At 42.5% G+C, this 20,396-nt stretch overlaps 2 protein-coding genes across 6 annotated transcripts in view; one reads left to right on the top strand and one right to left on the bottom strand.

Moving 5' to 3' along the window:
• The first annotated feature begins 737 nt into the window (after window positions 1-737).
• ncaldb (neurocalcin delta b) lies at window positions 738-15,759 on the top strand. 3 transcript variants are annotated; one of them, XM_048229326.1, is made up of 4 exons: window positions 738-934; window positions 10,333-10,736; window positions 12,703-12,808; window positions 13,005-15,759. In XM_048229326.1, the coding sequence occupies exons 2-4, from the start codon at window positions 10,359-10,361 to the stop codon at window positions 13,097-13,099; spliced, it is 579 nt and encodes a 192-aa protein (XP_048085283.1). In that variant the 5' UTR covers window positions 738-934; window positions 10,333-10,358; the 3' UTR covers window positions 13,100-15,759. The 3 variants fall into 3 exon arrangements, with proteins under 3 accessions (XP_048085283.1, XP_048085281.1, XP_048085284.1); XM_048229324.1 differs by lacking the exon at window positions 738-934 and adding an exon at window positions 2,262-2,465; XM_048229327.1 differs by lacking the exon at window positions 738-934 and having other exon boundaries at window positions 10,228-10,736.
• A 10-nt stretch (window positions 15,760-15,769) lies between these two features.
• grhl2b (grainyhead-like transcription factor 2b) overlaps window positions 15,770-20,396 on the bottom strand; it is a 15,963-nt gene continuing 11,336 nt past the window's right edge. For 2 of the 3 annotated variants that reach the window (XM_048229321.1, XM_048229323.1), the window contains exons 10-16: window positions 20,111-20,168; window positions 19,581-19,720; window positions 19,036-19,073; window positions 18,737-18,861; window positions 18,193-18,278; window positions 17,405-17,469; window positions 15,770-17,263 (exon numbers count right to left, since the gene is read on the bottom strand). In XM_048229321.1, the coding sequence (XP_048085278.1) occupies window positions 17,149-17,263; window positions 17,405-17,469; window positions 18,193-18,278; window positions 18,737-18,861; window positions 19,036-19,073; window positions 19,581-19,720; window positions 20,111-20,168 (627 nt within the window). In that variant the 3' untranslated portion in view covers window positions 15,770-17,148. The remainder of the gene's footprint in view (window positions 17,264-17,404; window positions 17,470-18,192; window positions 18,279-18,736; window positions 18,862-19,035; window positions 19,074-19,580; window positions 19,721-20,110; window positions 20,169-20,396) is intronic. The other variant, XM_048229322.1, reaches the window with a different exon arrangement.

The following is a 20,396-nucleotide window of genomic DNA, read 5'->3' as shown; positions in this document are numbered from 1 at the left end:
TATCAGAACTTTAAGGGGAAGGATGACGCTGCATAATAAATTATTCAATCTCCAACTCATTTGTTTTGCAGAATCTTCAAACTAGTGTTTCAAAGCAGAGACAGACTGACTCAGCAAGACCTGGGTGAGGTAAGTCATTATGGAAAAAAGTCCTGTCGTCGAAGGTTAATGAGAGGTGGCTTTGATTGTCCTAATCTCTTTAAGTAAAGCATGGTCTTCAATGTGAGCCTTGACATCTGCTGTGCCCAAGCAACCTGGCTCAGGTCATCATGGTGGTGTTCCTATGCCATGCAAAGGGGACTTGAAAGAATGTAACATGCCACTATTCAAACTTTCATCTGTCATGCACATCATAATCCAGACTGCAAGGATGAAATTGCACATTTTTACACTGTGCAGAAAACAAATCAAAACTGCAAAAAAGAAAAACATTATTTTAAATGGAACTTGCATAGAGTGTTAAACACACCTGAGCTATTACTACATGCAATCATTTAAGTTTGAGTTTATACATTTGTTTGTTTATTTGTTTGTTGGCATTTGTTGAAAAGTGAGCAAAGACCACCCACCGAAACTGCTCTGCAGCCGCTGAGTTCCTGTTGCCAGGGCAACGCCAACTCGCATAGGCTTTCCAGGAGACCATGTGACCTGAGACTTTGACGTCATTGGGGGAGGCAGTTTGGTGCTGGGAGCTAAGCTGAGTGCTTAAGGCTTGAGGGGAGTCTTGCAGAGTTTTGAGTTGGAGCTGAGAGTGCCTGAGAGAGAGACTTCCTCCTGCTACCTGTTGCTCTTCACCTTCCTCTGCTCCACTCCTCCTCCTCAGCACCCAAGCGCCTGTGTTCACCACCCGCTCTATACCTGGGAACTTACTGGGTTATGGACTGTTGTGAATAAGCCATTCACAACAATCTACAGTTACTGCTTTTTATCTCAGGTAAGCCTTTTGCATTGGAACAGTTTTCTGTGCATGTGTGTTTTGGTTTTTGGTTATGTTTCCAGGACTTGTAAGAGTCCCTCTGATATTGCAATCACTGCAAACTACTGCAGCATGACTTCACATAGTGGGAAAGCAGAAGGACCAGAGAGAAAGAGACTGACAGAAAAAGAGAGAGAAATTAAACTGTACTGCGTAAAGGAATGGATGAAGATCTGGAGTGTTTTGAATCGGACATTTAGGATTGTCGAAAAGTCAACTCTGTGTACAAATGCTCCACCCGGGGGTCGCTTGCTGTGGATGGCCTTGGCTTGGGCCACACACTGAATGAATGCTAACAGAAAGTTGGGACACATCTTGCCGTCTCTGTTTCTCTTTGCCTGCAGACCTCTCTTCTCCCTTTTGAGGGTATAGGCAGGAAATGAGAGCAACGACATTCACTGACAACTGAGCTGCTTAACTCAGGCAGCCCGGAGTGAGTCCTCCTTGAGATGCCATTTCTCAGGTTCTTTCTGAGCACGCTCACCCAGGCCAACTGTTAGCTGGAACACCCATCTGTAATATTTGCCCAATCCAAGAGACAGCCTTTGTGTGCGTTGGTTTTGCTGCGGGGATGTGAGAGAAGGAGAAGAGTGGAGGCCAAAGTGTGAGAGTGACCCAGGACTTCAGTGTGTTACAGGCGCAGTGTGTGACTATCTATAGCGGCCTCTCTCAGTGCTCACACAGATACACCTGTATGCTCCAGGCACGTCCTGTGTTTAGGTTGCAGGAAGTGGCCTTTTTCTCTCTCGCTCTTGTGTGATTGTGTGTGTGTGCATGTGTGTTTGTTTCTCTCTCTCTCTCTCTCTCTCTGTCTGCATGTGTGTTTGTTTGTTTCTCTCTCTCTCTCTCTCTCTCTCTCGTGTAAGTGTGTGTGTGTGCACACATGTGTGTGTGTGTTCTTTGCTCTCTCTCTCTTCCTTGTTGTGGACTGCTCCCGCTCATCTGTGCTGCAGAAACAAATGCTTGTCATTGCAGCACTGAGCACAAGGGCACGGGGAAGCACCTATGCCTTTGAGACAGGCGCCCTGTGTGCTGAACGGCCAGACCGATCTGGCCAAGCTCGCGCCGTGTCCGAGAGTTTAGAAGCACAGGAAGAGAGGGCAGGGACACGGAGTGGGGAAAAATCGGAGCATTTCAAGCATCTCTCAGGGATCAGGAAGCTGAGAGAGCAGAGGAGAGGGGCGGACCCCTGGGACAGAGAGTATGTGGGAGAGTTAAGCACTCGTGTTAGACATACTGAGAGAGAGGGGGAGAGAGAGATGTAAGAGTGTCATAGTCAGTGAGTGGGTGAGAGATAGAGCGAGAGAGGGGCGGGACTTAGAGACTGCTTAGCCACGGGTCTTCCTGTTGTGACAGTCTTTGGAAACTGTGTGGGTCTGTGGAGAGAGCAAAGTGCCGGGCAGGAGAAAGGGAGAGAGAGAGAGAGAGAGAGAGAGAGAGAACAGAGGAAGAGGACCTCACTTTGGAGTGAGGAGGAAACTCTGATAAGGTGCGACGAGTCTGCTTTGCTTTGTCTTTCAGTTTGTTTCAAGTACAGTCTGCTGAAAGGCATCTTTTTTTTTTCAAAAGGAAACAGAGAGTACTAGTTTCAGGAAGAGAGAATGGCTGAAGAGAGAGAGAGAGAGAGAGAGAGAGAGAGAGAGAGAGAGAGAGAGAGAGAGCATGACAGCGTGTAAGAGAACTGACTCCATATACTGCAAAAAGATCAGATCACTACACACTTTTGTTTTTTTTTGTGAATGTGTCAGAGTTAACACTTTTTATAGCCTTTTATCACACCTATACCACAGACAACAGCTACAGCAGTCAGTTACTCTAAGGACTGAGGCATGGGGGTCGCTAGCACCCGGGCAGCATTATCAAATCACTGTTGGTTTGGGTTCTTTTGTACAGGGATCACTCTCTTTTACTGGTAGATAATAGTAGCAAGACAATGAAAACAATGTCCCAATATGTCTGTCTGATGAGTGCACTCTCTGTCTTTGTCTTTGTCTTCTAAATTTCTCTCTCTCTCTCTGTCCCTCCCTCAGTCATGTGCTGTAATGTTTCATGTACTTTGGTAGTATAATGTGTTTTGCATTATGAGGTTCTGTCTTTTAAGTAATGTATTTTTAATGAATGTAGAGAGCTTTATTCTCTCTCCGGTCTTGACCATTCTAATGTACTGTAACGAACGTGGAAGCTGGTGTTTGGCAGTCTGTAAAGAGGAAAAAGATCATCAGGCATCAGGCTATTAATTTGGTTGGCTTAGCATAGATGTAATCTATGGTTTTCAGATGGTGCAGTGTTGCTTTCTATGTCATGGTTGAGGGATGAGGTTATTGTGGATTGTTTTAAGAGAACATGCTCAACATAGTAAATCTCCCATCTTAAGCCTGTGGCTAATAATAGAATAGGCAGCCAGCAAATATTCCTGTCATATAGTATGTTGTGGCCTAAGGCTCAGAGTTTTGTAGAGTTTATGAGACAGGATGGATTTAAAGTGGTTTGCTTTTGGTCTTTAATAGTGCGACAAGTCACAGACTCACTGTGAAAATGACAGCAGATGAAGCACAGGGCGATGTCACGATAGTTGATACAGAGTTCAGGATGATCTTACAGTGAGATTGATAGTTGGAAATGTGTCTTGGATTTAAAACATGGAAAATAATGAATTATCTTCATCCTCTTAGTCAAATGTATTTTCACAGCAGACTCCAAATGTATAAAAATGGAAACTTTGTACTTTGTGGTGATAAGTCGCAAGATATCAGCAACTTTTATCCCACATGCTTCAAATAGCGCATAAGCCATGCCGGATCAGCAACATTGCTGCCAGTTTTTTTTGTAGAACACTGACAGATGTTTAAAAAACTTAATTTTTTTATTTTTGGGAAACATCTTAAAACATTTTATTTCATCATTAGTGGTTATTTTAAGGTACGTAGCAAAGAGAGCAAAGAATGTCTGAGGCATTGTAGAGGTTATGTCTGGCCTTTTTTGAAGTCCCCTGTGAAGGACAGGAAAGAGATCTGAATCCTGAGATGACACCAGTATAAATGCAACAAATCCTTCACCTTTACTTACTGATGGACTAAATATACACCTCACTGCTGCCTCTCTTGACTCATCAGGCAGGCCAGTGCCAGCCTCTTACCAGCTTCCCTGAAAGGGCTCAGAGAATGCCGGGATCTTTGCCCACTTTAGATCTTACACTGAGCTACCTGTCATCTGTCAAGACCAAGAGAAGAACACTCACATGTCGTTTTATGTCCAGAGTTGTGTTTCTCTGGGGAAATCCCGCTGTTTTTTTTACCCTCAGATATGGAAGCCTGACAAAGCATAATGGAACATTTAACAACGGTCCGTTCCCTTATTAAGTAATTAGTTGTTGTTGCCACAGCAGGCTGCTGTTTGAGTGGCTCTCATGTTCAGGCTGCAGAGCACATGACCACGCTGCCTGTAATGGATCTGGGCAGAAAGGCAGTGGAGGTGATGGAGACGCTGATTTCATTCAGCTGCAGGATGATGTCAGAAAGGCTCATTATGGGGTGAGATGAGTGGAGGAGTGTATGGTAATGGAATGCCCCCCACAGAGTCACACAAATGCTTTTTTACCCCATAGTGTGTCTCTTTCTGTATCAACACATCTTTATCTCTCCTTTATCTATGCATTCACCTTGCTCTTTATCTCCTCCTCTCTCTCCCACTGGCTGTCTCATCTCTCCTGCTCCTGGATTAACACTGGACACTTGGGCTAAGCCGGGGTGATAGGATATAAATAAGGGCTTGTGTGTGTTATGTAAGATGTGCACAAGATGTCTTGTACCCACAGCCACAAATAAGGGCCTTCGGACACAAGCTCCAGGGATTTTTTTAAAGGCCTTTGGTCCTCGTTTTGTTCACTTTACCTTAAGATGCATTTGTGCTCCAGACTTTTGATCTGGCGCCATATGTTGTGAGGAACTGTAGCTTATCTTGTTCTCAAGTTAAAGCTAATTGCTAAGAAGGTTAAGCAGAAGGAGAAATGTGATTGCTGCATCATTCAGTGAATGCAGACTAAATGAGGGAATGCTCCAAGGCCAACTCATTATTTTAAATGAATATGCTATTAATGAATGGACAGCCTTGGACATCCTCCCCCAAAGTGCATCGTCTCTTAGACCCATGTCAGGCCTACAGTCTGAATGAAGAGCAGGAGCCCAAGCTAAATTATTTTAAAGCACAAAGAGGTGTATTGGTACAAGTGTGGCAGGAGCTAAGCACCTTAATCTTCACAAAAGAAAATAGAGACACATTTTTATTTTCTCAATTTTGTCTTTTTTAATAATTGCAAAGCATTTTGACATCTGCCATGGCCAAAAAGAAACATGGAGGATTAGCTGTGGATTAATAAGGATGCAAATCTGCTCTTTGTTTACTGAATGCCTGGCTGTTTCTCTCAATACCCACAGAAGCTATGCCACAAACTCCACAGTGCTGCAGAGATTATTAACGTCAAGACAGATTCATGTTTACACGGGACGACAGAAATGCTTTGGGATTCGCTACATACACAAAACACCAGGGTTAACTCATAAGGCTGCAGCGAATATTCCTCTGCTTAGTCACAGATCCCCATGTTGACTCAGGTCTAATATTACATGTGTGCAGCATGGTACTGCACCCCCCAACCCTCAAGCATCAGTGGGGTTGGCACCTGCCATCTTGTGATAATGCGTCGGCTCAGGGGGTGAATTAGATCTCAATTGTGCTGCTGCGCAGTGCTGCGCATTAGCATTCACGTGTGAATGTGCACACATTAGCAGCGCTGAGTGTGTTTCCCCACCACAGTTGCTCCAATCATGTACAGGAGTGGGATGTGGGCTGCATGTCTAAAACAGCCTGCAATGCAGAGGAAGGAAGATTAAACTTTCAGCAGTACAGCAGGTCTAAGGTGGATGTGGTATGGAACTGTTTGTGGGTACACAAACACAAGGCTACACGTGTGTACGTGAGCACAGAAGAAAGACAGAGCACCAGTCATACCAGAGCCTTACTTGGATGACCTTGGCTTTTGGAAAGTTTGGATTGTTTCCCATTGACTCATGTGATAGTGCTGTGAATGATGGTGACGTTCTCACTGCAAAATTTAACACAGGATCAATCCATTCCTAAAGAAGCACAGCTCACCAAATTTAGCTTGAAAGTCTTTCATCAACTTGAAATGATATCATCTTGGTCAGCCTGTCAATGTGCTTCATCTGTGTGTGTGTGCGTGTGTGTGTTTCAGTCTCTATCTCTCCATCGCTCCCTTTCTCTCTCTCTCTCTCTCTGTATATGTATGTGTCTGTTTCCTGTGACTCGTGTGATTCATATGTAAACAGTGAGCTTGAGGATTGCGTTCCATGCACGTTCACAGATGCACATTCCCACACTCCATTTGTGTGCTGTGCCTCTGCCTGTGTCTCTGGGTGTGCATGTGAACAGCAGCCCACTTGGCCATGCTGCCTCATCTGCTGCCGTGCTGGAGCTCAGGGGCTTGTGTGAGCAAGGCTGGGGAGAGGCTGTCCAGAGAGGAAATGTCTGAATTAATGGCTGTGTAATGTTGTGCGTTAGCTGAGTGAGTGTACATGGAATGGCTGAAGATACTTCATTACAGAGTCAATGGACTCCAGATGGATCTGTATGGGCTATGGCAGATGTCTAGAATGAGGGTGTCTTCTCCATTAATGTCAGTTTGCTCAGAGTATAGCAATCCTGATTTGTTTGTTTTTTAGATGCAGACATTGACTTGCATTAAAACCCCTTAACATACCCACTGTCATGTTCTTGGTATGCAAAACACCCAAACTAGTCACGCATTTCTCATGCTCAACTACCACACAGCGTCAAAGTAGATCTATGTCTTATAGCTCAGTAGTACTGCAAATCCAGATGTGAGGCACTGTGGGACATTTTGCTTATGTCACCATCTTTCCACCTCCCTGGCCTGTTCTTGGCCCTCAGGTGTTGTCCTCAGCATGGGCACGGGCTCTGGCCAGGCAGCACAGCTTATGTAATGCTGACATCATCAGCCAGGCTGCCACGCTCACTTTGGTGCTAAGAGCATTAGGGTTAATTGGAGAGCGATCTTTGAGGCCCAGAAATAGAGGAACATGGTTGGGCTGGCTGCTTCAAGCCTCCTGATCCTGCTGTCCTTTCCAAACCCCTTGTCCCATCATGTATAAACACTGGGCTAAGAACCCTCAGTTCTCAGGAGAACACCCCAACCCACCTGGAGTAGGATCAGTGGTAGCTTTAAGAGCAGGGTAATTCTGGGCCAAGGTGACTGTCCCCAGGACACCAGACAGAAACATCTCTGAGGATAAAAGAGGGAGAGAGAAAGACAGACTGGGAAGAGGGCAGGGCGAAGGATAAGATAACGTGACATGTCAAACATCACAAGGGTCTCATTTGAATCAGGAAGAAACATCAAGAAGTGACCAATGATATACACTGTTCTTGGTTTTTAACTCATATTTTATCTTCATTGTAAATCTGTTGTCATTGTCGACACATTTAACCTGGTTCAACATCCATTTCATTAATGATGGCTAACACTCATTGTTGCTTAATGATCCATCAACTGATGGCTAACAAAGATGGTCTCGAGTGAATATGAATATTTTTTTTCCTGCACACTAATAGATGGATTGAAGTGTCTGTCGCTATGACTACAGAGTACGACATTATGGAAATGCAAGAAACCCATTAAGCAATTAAAACGCAGATTGATGACCGCTGCTGCGGTTAGTGGCGGCTGCATGTGGCGTGTGGGCAGACAAAAGAAGTGGTGGCAGGGCAATTGCTCCATTGAATTAGCCGTCTGTTTCCTACATTAGGCTACTGTGGAGGTCTCACTCCCAGCCCGGTGACTAAGCCAGCAGTGAGTCACGCTAGGAAGGAGATATGCAGTAGAACAGGCACACTCAGGCCCCTCAGTCTGTCTGCAGAGCCTCTCATCCTTTCACATTACTGTGTTAAAACATGGCAGCACTTTGGACACTGTTTGGGTTAATGTTGTTGACATGATCATCAAATGATGAATCGGAGGGTGCAGCAAATATTCCTCATTTCCCTGTTCTCCTGATGCAGTTTGTGTTCTTACCGGTTTTCACAATGTGGTTTGGTTTTGTACATACTCTTATCAAATTCTAAACCCATATTATCTCAGAACTGATAGACATGGGGGCATTGTAAAATGTCTAGTGGCAAACTGTGCAGCCTTAACCAACTTGCCTAGGGTCATGACTCTTATGATATCTTTCTATTTTTAGGCCCTCCGTTGTATCCATTGCTCTCCCTACAGTCACGTCCCTGTCTGTCTGTCTGTCTTGTTCTGCCTTCTCTCTGTCTCTTTCTCCCTTCTCTATTTCTGTTTCACTAATTCTTGCACTGCATCCTGTGTTGTGTTGTTCATGTCTCATTCTCCATCTTTGTTGCTATCTGTCTATTTCCATCTCTCTCTCTCTCTCTTTCTTTCTCCCGGGTATCATCTCAGTTCCCTGTGGGTTTTTCATTCCAGCAGAGCTCCATCGGACACCAGCTGTTAGGGTGATGATGATGTGCATGTCTAATGTCTCATCTTTGAAGCTGATGCTAGGAGGCAGCCATTTAAGTGCAACACAAATGTATCTCCACATCTTACACACTCCTCTCATATAAACTGATAACAAAATAACAAATATAAGCACACTTAAATGTGTCACACATTGCATCATATCCACATACTGAAACATAACAAACACACACATGAATAGACACTTCCTCATTCTCACAAATGCACCCATAATTCCCTGCTCCATCTGATGTACATGCCCTCTCTACAGATACCATATGTGCCCTTTCAGAGACAGCTGACATCCCAGCGTTTGTCAGTGTTAATTGAAGCAGGACGTTAAATCCCTGGCCATATGACCAGAGTGTTTTACCCTGAAGTGGTCTGAAGCACAGCAGGTCTGGGTCTCATTAGTGTATAGCTTCTGAGCATTTGGACATCAGGCCTGTTAGTTGAGGGAAAACAACCAAACTGATGCATTGCAAGTGCAGTTTCCATACCCAGTCTCTTTCATTGGCTAGTCCTATCTATAAGGAGGATATAAAACTATCCTGTGTCACCGTCCTCCTGTTTGAACCTTCAGTGTTTCTCTCCAAAGGTCTAGCAGGTTAGTGTTATAATGTCAATTCACAGTGGATGTCATCATTAAGGCATGGGTCCTCTCTGAAAAGACTTCTTCTCCTTCCGTAATTTCAAATATAGCCTATTTAGACTTTCCTCACACGTTTCTTCTTCTTTACAATTCATCACTATAACAGCTCCATCCGCAAAGGCATTTTGACTTTGGAGAAAATTAATGGTGACACTGTTTCAATTACCCTTCAAAGGATTGGGTGCCTATTCAATGGATTTCTCTTCATACAGGCCAATCTTATGGTGAAATCAATATATAATGTGGCTGTTTTATTCACCTATGGATGTCTCAGTGTCTTTAAAGACTGCCTTAAATAAGTGTCCATTTTGTTCTGTTGGGCAGTGGATGTGGTCAGTGAACCAGTGACAGTCTGAAGCCGACTGATGGACTGTTTCCTGTTTACAGACACAGATGCTCTTTGCTAGCACAGAGAAATTTATCACACAGGCTGCTGCAAAACTGCTTCATTGACTTTCTTCATTCTTGCTATTATTTAGCTGATGGTGCAACATTAATCTTCTTCAGTCAGTGTGGTGTTGGGGCTTCACAGCACCAACCAAAGACAGTGCACTGCTCACATCATGTGGGTTCTTCAGCACTTAGTGTGCATGCCTTGGATGAACAGTAGCCTATGAGTGCTGAACAATGGCTTGTAAGAGAGGCCACTCTATACAGCAAATGCTTAAGAGAGCTGAGGTCAAGTCGGCAAAACACTTTCAAACCACAGAAAGACACAGATACAGCAAAACATGAATAGATATGTGAATAACCTCACAACCACACAGTGATAAAGAAACATTCACTATATGTACACAGACACGACACCTTTCGACGCCCACAAACCAATATGCATAGGCCTAGTGGAAAGTTCTGTTGTTGCTGCTTATGGTGGATGCACTGCAAGCTCTCATTACCATCTTCAGCAACCATCTCGCACACCAGAACCCTTTTCAGTTGCCCAATCTGACGTCCGTTATTGTTACAGATAATTCCATTGGAATCAATTCAGCAATGTATCCCGGCTGCGCTTATTACGTGTGCTAAAACGAGGGGGAAACATAGGTTATTTCAGTGCAATTCTATTTTTAGGGTAATCTGTTTGGTGAACTAATGTTAAACACAAAACATTTACCCCTTTTTCTCTCTGTTTCTTTCTCCCCTTAGTCTAAAAACCAACACACCAACCAGCAATGGGGAAACAGAACAGCAAGCTCCGTCCTGAGGTGATGCAGGATCTTGTGGACAGCACAGACTTCACTGAGCACGAGATCCAGGAGTGGTACAAGGGCTTCCTGCGGGACTGCCCCAGCGGCGCTCTATCCCTGGAGGAGTTCAAGAAGATCTACGCTAACTTCTTCCCGTACGGAGACGCCTCCAAGTTCGCAGAGCACGTCTTCCGCACCTTTGACGCCAATGGTGACGGAACGATAGATTTCAGAGAGTTCATCATTGCACTGAGCGTTACGTCCCGTGGTCGCCTGGACCAGAAGCTCAAATGGGCCTTCAGTATGTACGACTTGGACGGCAATGGCTACATCAGCCGCGATGAAATGCTGGAAATTGTGCAGGTGAGGTCATGGGGGGATGTGGTGTATCTGAGGGTATGTCGAGAAGCAGCGCGTGAGGCGTGCGTTTGTGGTCACTGTTGCTTCTTTCAGTATGTTTTCCTGTTCCTGTAAGAGAGCGTTTTGGTAAATGAGGTAGCCTAGCCCAAGTAAAAGATGTACATGACAGGGGCATGTAGGCTAGGCCTACTGTGTGTGCAGGCAGAGAGGACAATAACGGCAGGATGGTAAATGTTATTTAGATACTTCCATTTGCCTATGCAAAAAAGTTAGCTCGCTCCAATGAGTATCAGGATCTGAAACAGAATACAAGCAACAGTCTATTCCAACTGGCTCGAGACACATAGCCTAATACAGGAACATTCATAAAGCAAGAAGAAAATACAAAGCTGTTCACATGTTTTCATATTTGTGCAAATGTGTCCAAATGAAGATATGTGTGTGTGTGTGTGTGTGTGTGTGTGTGTGTGTGTGTGCAACATTAGAAAACAGGAAACTCCTTTAAAATGTCCCCAGCACAACCTCCTCCAAACTCCCAGATCTTCTAGAACTCAGTGTGTGTGGGTTTGTGTGTGTGTGTGTGTGTGTACCCCTGCTGAACAGTCCGAGGCCCTCATGCAAACATGCTATTTCAGTCAGGCAGTGGCATTTGGCACACACATAGAAAAATGACCCCTGCTGCCTATGAGCCATTCCATTACAACTTAGTCATCATACAGAGCTGCATGTCTCCTCTTCCTGGGTCTGCCTTTGTCTGTCTATTACTCGCTCTCCTCTCTTTCTCTCTGTCTCTCTTTCGCTCTCTCTCTCTCTGTCTCTCTCTCTCCCATCTCCCCCAGGCCATTACATTTGAGGTATCCCAGCAGAGTTTTGAATCACTCAAGACCCCATAATCCTTCTAAAAATAATCCCTCCTGATCTTTATCTCTCGTGCTGTTACTTAGTCTCTCTTCATTCACTCTTCTCCCCAAAGAGCCCACTGTCGCAGAATTGCCTTTGCTCACAATCCGATCTGGCGAAACCATTGCCAAGTTTTGTGATCGACCTTAATCCTACTAAGACAAAGAAGAGACAAAGCCTAAAGTGGTGGCCTAACCAAGCTGACTTCTGTCCACTTCTTAATGCTTTGATGGTGTAATTTTTGATTGAGTAGAGTAAAGGACAAACAGTGTAAGATTTATACCAAAATATCCTCTCTGTTAGCAACACATCCTGTGTTTAGTCTACTGTTTTTTAAAAAAAGAGAGATATATGCTTAAGACAGGGGTTTGTTCTGGAGTTCATTTCAGGATTTGTTCCTAGCGATGGACGTTTAGCTGGCAGAACATATTTTCCAGGCCAGAGATAGTGAAGCACATAATTATGTCTGGTTAAACTGTCGGTCTCAATAGACACATAGAGAGAAGTGGTTGCTCGGCTAACAGAAACTCAGATGAACCTTAGCACTGGTATATATGATGGTTGTAATGTTTTGCAGTCTGCGTTATTAATTCACATTCATATGGATTTTTGACGTTTATGTGTGCGACGTGCTTCCTGTATTTCTAAACGACTTGTACTGTTTTAAACTCTGAATAATTCAAACCAAGTTGCTGGAAAATGACCTGATGGTACTCATTACACCCCCACCCCCTATAAATGACAGGTCTCTGCCATTTAGGAGGCAGTGCCATTTCTGATTGAAGAAGACAGCAAAAAACAGCCTGTAACTGATCCTTTCACCACAGTGTGTGCCGGACACTTCACAGAGCCAAACCCTTTCCATAAAAATAGCTGTGAAAGTAAAATGTGTCTGTGTCTGTCTCTTAAAGTGCACATCATTTATACTGAATAAATGTGTCCGTGTCTACTGTACTGTGTCATGATGAACATAGTTTGACATTTTCAAAGTGTGACATGGTGATAACATTCTCTCTCTTTCTTTCTCTCTCTCTCTTTCTGTTTTGTATATCCTCCTCTCTTCCATCAGGCCATCTATAAGATGGTTTCCTCAGTGATGAAGATGCCGGAAGATGAGTCAACACCAGAGAAGCGCACAGAGAAGATCTTCAGACAGATGGACACAAATCGTGATGGTGAGGCACCCTTCAGTGCTCTGTCCCCTTCTTCTCTGTGTCCCCTGTCCACAAACAATAGCAGTGTCCCCTCTGTACTCCCACTAGATAGGACGCGCTTGTTGTTTAAAAGTGTGCCCACAGTATGTTTCATACTCAACAAGGATTAAAAAAATATTGTTTGTCCCTAATGTCTTGTTTATTATGCCTTTTTTAGGCAAGCTGTCTCTGGAGGAGTTTGTGGAAGGAGCGAAAAATGACCCATCAATCGTACGGCTGCTTCAGTGTGACCCCAGCAGTGCGGGGCAGTAAAACAGCTGTCTCTGGGTGACAGACCTCGTCCACTGTCTCATCTACCCTGTATCTGTTCAGCATCACGCCCCACCACCATGTACACCAACCCTGGTTTCATCTACTGTAGACAGGTCACTGGTGTGGCTTCCTTTGCTCAGAGAGACATGCACACACACACACACACACACACACACACACACACATACACTCACACACACACACACTTAAATGCAAACACATGTATACATACAAACATCACAACTCTGCATGTCTCTTTTAGTCAGATGTCTGCCATGCTTCCAAACCTTTCTAATAAGGTCCAATCGAGAACTGTATAATCAAAGCCACAGTACTTCAAAGTAGCCAGTGCGGTTAAAAAAACAAAACAAAAAAGGACAGAGGCTGAGGGCTAGAAAACCCAAAGAACGTGTTCTGGAGTGTGGATGGGCTGAAGCCCACCCGAGGCTGCCCATCAGACTGTGAAGCAAATGCCTGAATGTGAAATGGCATTCTGGGTTTTGGATTCCTCTCACCGCAGCTGATCCAAACTTTGATGTGTGAGAGGGACACTGTTAAAGTAAGGCAAATGTAAAAAAATGTATTCTTTTTTGGAAAACAAAGAAGTATATGGTTCATTCAGTTCAATAGCATTCAAGCACACGTAAAGAATAAAAAAAGATGTTTCTAGAGAAACCATGGTAATACTTCACTCTCCATTCAGAACTAAGAGCCAATTGGAGAGTAAGTGCAACCCATGTACCCACCCAGTGACGTCACAAGTCACAGGGTGATGTGAATATCCTTGAGCTTGACTTTTCTGTTACACTGGTTGTTTTAACCCAAAGGAACTTGTTATTGCCTCTTTCAGAATATGCATGAAAACTTCCAAATTAGAAGATCATATATCACCCAAGATTTGTAGCATTCACATTCTCTTTGAGCTCTTTCAGAAAAGACTCATGGACTTCCTAAGGCTGAGTACAGCTACATTATATTGGATAATTGAAGGCAGGAAAATCTAGATGGAGGTATTAGGTCATGACAAAATTTAGGATATATATAATATATGTATATAAATTTATTCTTTTACGTGGTGATAAAGGTGGTATTTGCCACACTAAAAGAGATTCACTTTAAAATGTTCAAATGTTAATTATTGAAATATGAATTTGTTTTTGTTTTTTAATTTCAAAGCAAATATTCACATGTAAAGTACATACATATTTATGTTAGGAATGTAAAGGCAAAAAAGCAAGGACCACACATTTTGCTATGCACATACTTTTGTACACCCTTTAGAGCAAATGCATATGTTTTTAAAGAATCTCAAAATCACACATTTATCCATTTAATCTACAGAGGTTTATTAGTTAAAAAGGCATGAATGTGTGCATCAGTACTCTTTGTGTACATAGAGTGTAATCTAAATGTTCATGTCCCCCTTCCCTGTATCGCACAGTATAGCCCATCAATGCACCTGTTGGGAAAGGCCTCAATTCTGTAGACTTCTGTCATGGTCCTGCAATTTCTAAAAGGTTGTCTACCTTTATTTAAATTGAGATAAAACATATTTATAATGCAAAAACACAAGGACAATTTATTGGGAGAATTGATTGAACACAGGCTTCCCCATAACCACCCAATCTCTTGCACTGAATGCACTTCAAATCTAAAGGAGTGCTAGACTAATCCTAGAGATTTCAGAATTCTCTGCATTTTTATTTTATTTTATTGGGTCTTTTGTGTGTCTGTCTGGCTTTCAAATATGTGTGAAGCATGCATGTATGGTACAGCTTTGATGAACCAGTGTTTTACCTGCATTTGTGGTCCCATGGCTCTTTTTTAAACAGGCGTGTTATGCGTATGCAACTTGTCATGACATACTAATAGCACCCTTGATGGAAATGTCTTGGGCACTTATTATTTGCTTGAAGAGCAGAAGATGAATCCCACAGTTTTAGGTATGAAGGGGATGTGTGTGAAGGTGTGTTAATGCTCTCTCACACACACACAAACACTGATCAAACTCAGGGTTGTCTGTAGAGTTCAGGTGGAGTGAGGTGAAAGACTTGCTCAAACAGACAGGAAGAGTAAGGCCAAAGTGATGTCTGTTTGCAGCCAGATTATAAAAACATTTACACAAAGAACCAAAAAAAATGACATAATCATTTAAACATACTTAAGTCACGCACACGCACAGCTCAGTCTCACTGCATTTCAGACCACATTCTAAAGAAGACATTCTTATGAAGTCCTGAAGTCCTCTTCAAATGGCCACTTGGCCAAATACAGTAGTTTACAGCCAAGATCAACACTGGTTATCAGACTGTGGTGAATGCCTACCAGCAGTTGCTGGTTTGTGGACATGGTCATTTCAACCATTATAATCGATTTTAAAAACAAGATTGTAACCTGCTGAAATAATGACTGATTTTAAAGCATTAAATACAGCATCAGGCATTTCACTTGTGTTAATCACAGAGTAGCAACATGTGGTCAAGTGCCAAATATATGATAAACCAGTATTGTATGAATTTATACTGTACAATTGTTATCTGTTAAACAAAATGTTTGTCATTGTTCCATTTTGTAGATTTTGTAACTTGTACTTTGTGTCAGTGTAGATTCTAAACACAGACATCTGTTTTGGTTATCTAATAAAGAAAGAAAAATAATTACAAAAGAGTATTTGAGTTTTTTTCTGCCTCATATTTATTTTCATATAGGCTATGCTTCTTTTAAAAAACACATAGTAACAATGAACACAACATGGGTTTATACAATCTCCAGAAGTTGCTATTTACATCACAGACAACATTTATTAAAACAAGTAATAGTACTGTAACAAGTGCCCTACTACTCTCTACTTTGGCCCAGCAGTTTGGCAGACATATTCCACACACAGGACATGACAGACCTATGTAATGGTGCATGATAGAGTGAAGTCTAGAGAGTGTTCACCAATCAGAACATGGCAGATGGCACTGCTTTACTAGCTCAGTTCCGCCTTGGCAGTTGAATACAAGGCTCGCGTCATCCAAACAGATGCATAAAAAAAAATTTCACGTTAAATAAAATGGAAAGATAATAGCATAACCATTAATTAGTATCCGGGGTGAGAATATCACAGCACTGATTTTGAGCCAGTGAACGAATCCTGTGAAAGTTTTGTGACCAACTGAAAAGCTATGAAATAAAAGGACACAAAACAGGAGTGCATTTCTAGGGTTCTATTTGAATAGATTGGGACTACTGAAGCACCATCTCTTTGAGTACTTTGAACTATACCTGTTATTATGCACTCCACTATACATATACTAAAAAACAACACATCTGTACATGGTTAATTAACAAAATATATTTTTAACAATGACTCAATACATATTCAATGGCCACACACGCAAACAGACCACACCATAATAAACATATTTAAGACCAGTGACTCTGTAATAAAAATGCCATTTTGAATGAATTCAAAAAAAGAATCCAAACTTATTCTTGGTGGGTCTAAAACTAGCACACTATTCTAAGCAAATACATGTACTCTGTATGTTAGGTCCTTATGAAGAATTCAGGCTTTTTGATACGTGTTGCGAATACTAGCAAGCTGTCTTCACAGAGCCTGTACAACAGAAAGGCAAAAGTTAATGAACCTCATTTAGCTTCAAAGAAAGAACATGCTATGAACACCAACAGAAGCATCTTGAGTTGTGTTCAATTTTCAGGTAACAGGTGAATTCATAGCATCGCAGTCACTGTTAAGGTGGGTTACTTAAAAGGACTGCATGGCCCAATATAAATACACTGCTTGAGTGAATCCTGTTTGGATCAACTCCGCAAATGTCCAGAGCATTAAATAGGTCCACAGAAACAACTTCCTGGGTCCATGGAAGGGATTTACAGAGCATGACAGTAGTTTGGAGAGGATGCACTCTTTTGCAGATCCATCAGTGCCCCCTGGTTCTCTATCTGCTCTCCTGTTGGGGATGAGATTGGTCTAACTTTTGAACCTTTGAGTGTGACTGATTGAAATGTGGCAGTCCTCATAGTCTGAACATGGAGCCATGTCAGATCTCCGTCAAAGTGATTTTATATCCGTCTGCATAACCCTCAATGTTCAGGATGAAGGTATCCTCATTGGAATAGTGCTCAATGATATTGTCATCCATGTTCACCAGGATCCTGCAGAAGACAAAGCATCAGGTAAGCATGATGGTAAAATAGTCAAATGCTACTGGAACAGAAATGGAATTGTCTTGAATGTGTGTCTGATTCAGCACACACAGTAAGATAGAAAGTACTCTGACTCAAGACCTTACTCACCCTTTTTTGCTTTTCTTGTAGATCTTTGCTATTCTTTCAATGGGCACTCCGTATTTTTCTGAAATCTGCAGTGTTTTTAATAAACAAAGCAAAATATTATAACAACAATGTAAAATCACATTCGAACATGATGGACTGCCTGTTCTTGAAAATACAATAACAATGTCCAGCAATTACAGGCATTTTTAGGAAAGAAAATTCGGTAACACTTTACTCAAGATTTCTACAACCGTGGCCCACTGGTTAGCACTCTGGACTTGTAACCGGAGGGTTGCCAGTTCGAGCCCCGACCAGTGGGCCACGGCTGAAGTGCCCTTGAGCAAGGCACCTAATACCTCACTGCTCCCCGAGCGCCGCTGTTGTAGCAGGCAGCTCACTGCGCCGGGATTAGTGTGTGCTTCACCTCACTGTGTGTTGACTGTGTGCTGTGTGTGTTTTACTAATTCACGGATTGGGATAAATGCAGAGACCAAATTTCCCTCACAGGATCAAAAGAGTATATATACTTATACTTATACTTATACTTATACATAAGAGTGATATCACACTGTTATAACCCTAACCCTAACCCTAACTTGTCATGACAAAAACTGAATGACACTTGACAGAAGCTAGTGACGGAAGCGTTTAGGACTTGTTTATAATGTTTATGACACGTTCATGACAGTGGACAGTCTTATGTAGATACCTTCAAGTAAATTGTAACCGAAAATTCTTAGCAGCATAACTTCAACACAATGACTGACTGCATAGCTAAAGCCAGTGCTGCATTTAGTTGAAATACTCACAGCATCCATCAGCCCCTTCAGTGTGGGAGACTTAAGCATCAGGGCATCAAACACTTCATCAGCCTCTTTCCTCACGTACAGCAGAACTGGACAGGCAGAGAGAGAGAGAGATCAGATGGATTGGTCCTTTTGTAGTACTCGCTCATTTGCAGCTCCATCAGGAGCTTCCCCCTTGGGTGATTGGTCATTATAATAGTGCTAAAACAACAAATCTAATGCTAGCTTGAGGCTGAAATTGGACTGGTATCAGAACAAAAACTACATTTTATGTGTATTTAAATGGTCTACTACATATTTCCAGTGTTCTTTGGTCATACTCTAATTAAGAAACTGATAAATAAACAATATGGTCCTTATAGCATTGCTGAAACAAAAGATGTAAGATGCCTGAGACTTTTGCACAGTGTATATTGAAGAGTAGAAGGTGGAAATAAGGGTTTTATTTTCAAATATGTGTTTTCAAGGAGCCCATGTCTATGGGTATATTTCATCATCTTGCCAGAAAACCACAGCAAAATTCAATATTGTCATGATTGATTCTTACTTTTCTTCTGTGTCTCTTCTTTGAGCTGTTTGTGGGGCGTGGGGCAGAAGTCTTCCTCAGGTGGCCGGAACATTCGCTTCACCAAGACACTCCTGTCACCATCACAGGAGTAAAGGCCAATCACACTGGTGCATCGTTTGAAACAGACCAATCAGGAGTCAGTAACATGCAGCCACCTCACAGTATCAGGCCATGATAAAGATCAAAGTTGAAGACTGCATGTGTGTCTTTGTCAATACATGTCACTGTGAGTGTGTGTGTGTGTGTGTGTGTGTGTGTGTCTGTGTTTGTACACTCACCCCTCCCTCTCCATTTCTTCTGTATTGAAGGTGAACACCTGGCAACAGAGGTAAAGTCATCTATTAAACATTTTTTTGTATTTAGTTGTACAGAACTATGTCAAAAGAAAAAGAAAATAGCACATTCCTGGTGTTCCCATTGCTGGATGCTGTTATTTCACAACCCCATGAACTAGCCTGCTCTGATGATGGTGATGCTTGACATAATGACCACTGCAGGTGAGCAAACATCTCCCGGACCCAAACTGGCATGCCCACCCTAGGAAACCTGACAGTGGCATTTGCAGGTGATATTTGGAAAGGTCCATTTATTTCTTTGTTATCCCTCAAAGAAAATCTCATTAAGGTACCTAATGCACTAGATAAAGATGGTGATGGTAGTTTCATTCCACTTCACAGGTTCAGCAGAGGCCATTTCTAAGGTTAGACACTGAGACAGAGAGTGAGTCGTGGCCAGGTCAGTTGCCATCACCCATGACTTGGAATCTGTGTTGCCACTTTTAATCAGACAGGAAACAGAAACCTGCCTGTCCAGTTGGTCTCACCTGTCCTGCCCTCTGCAGATTACCAAAGTGCACATCTGGGATGAAAAGGACTGGCTGGGCATCCAGGTCTATCATTGTTTTGAAGAATGTTGTGTCGGACTTCTTGGGGAGGGCAATTACCCCCATGCTCCCATCTTTGCCTGATGAATGGAGGAGAAATTGAAGGTATGAGTGTTTACTATGCAGGTATGTTGATAATCTGAAAATAAGAGGGGCTGAATAGGCCATAATTCATACTTCACCTCTCACACACAATGTGTTTTTAATTAAGGTGAAAACTGTTTACCTGTCATATGTTTCTCTTAAATTGCCCATTTTCTCTTTACACTAGTAGGCCTACACAAATTTCACTTGTCACATTCTGTAATCTAAACATGAATAAGAGATTGTTTATATACAAATTGTAAAAGAATTTTGTATGTGTGAGGAGGTAAAGTTTGAATTACTACCAACACCATCCGTCATAGATAAATGTATTCCCACAGATGAGAAATGCTGTGATAAAGAGATTGATTTAACAGAACACTGACCTTTGGCCTTCTTGCGGTTCTGTTTCCTCTCCTCATCTCGGATCTTTCGCTCAGCTCCCTAAAAAAGGTGAACACCAATCAATGACTGTTTGAGTATAGACACTGAAGCAGATGTAGAGTACTACAGTTACACTTATATAATCCCTTTAGCCTTTACAGTATACTAGCCTATACTAAAAACATGACCCATCAATCAGGATTCTGACCTCACTGAATACCCCTTGTTCCATTAGAGAAGAGTATCTCAGGCAGGATCAGCTTTTAGCAGTCATAAGACAGATGCCAG

This window comes from Alosa alosa, chromosome 20, assembly GCF_017589495.1.
Source record: "Alosa alosa isolate M-15738 ecotype Scorff River chromosome 20, AALO_Geno_1.1, whole genome shotgun sequence".
Taxonomy (NCBI): Eukaryota; Metazoa; Chordata; class Actinopteri; order Clupeiformes; family Clupeidae; genus Alosa; species Alosa alosa.
Note: the sequence above shows the minus strand (reverse complement) of the source record. Positions and strands in the feature narration are given on the sequence as shown.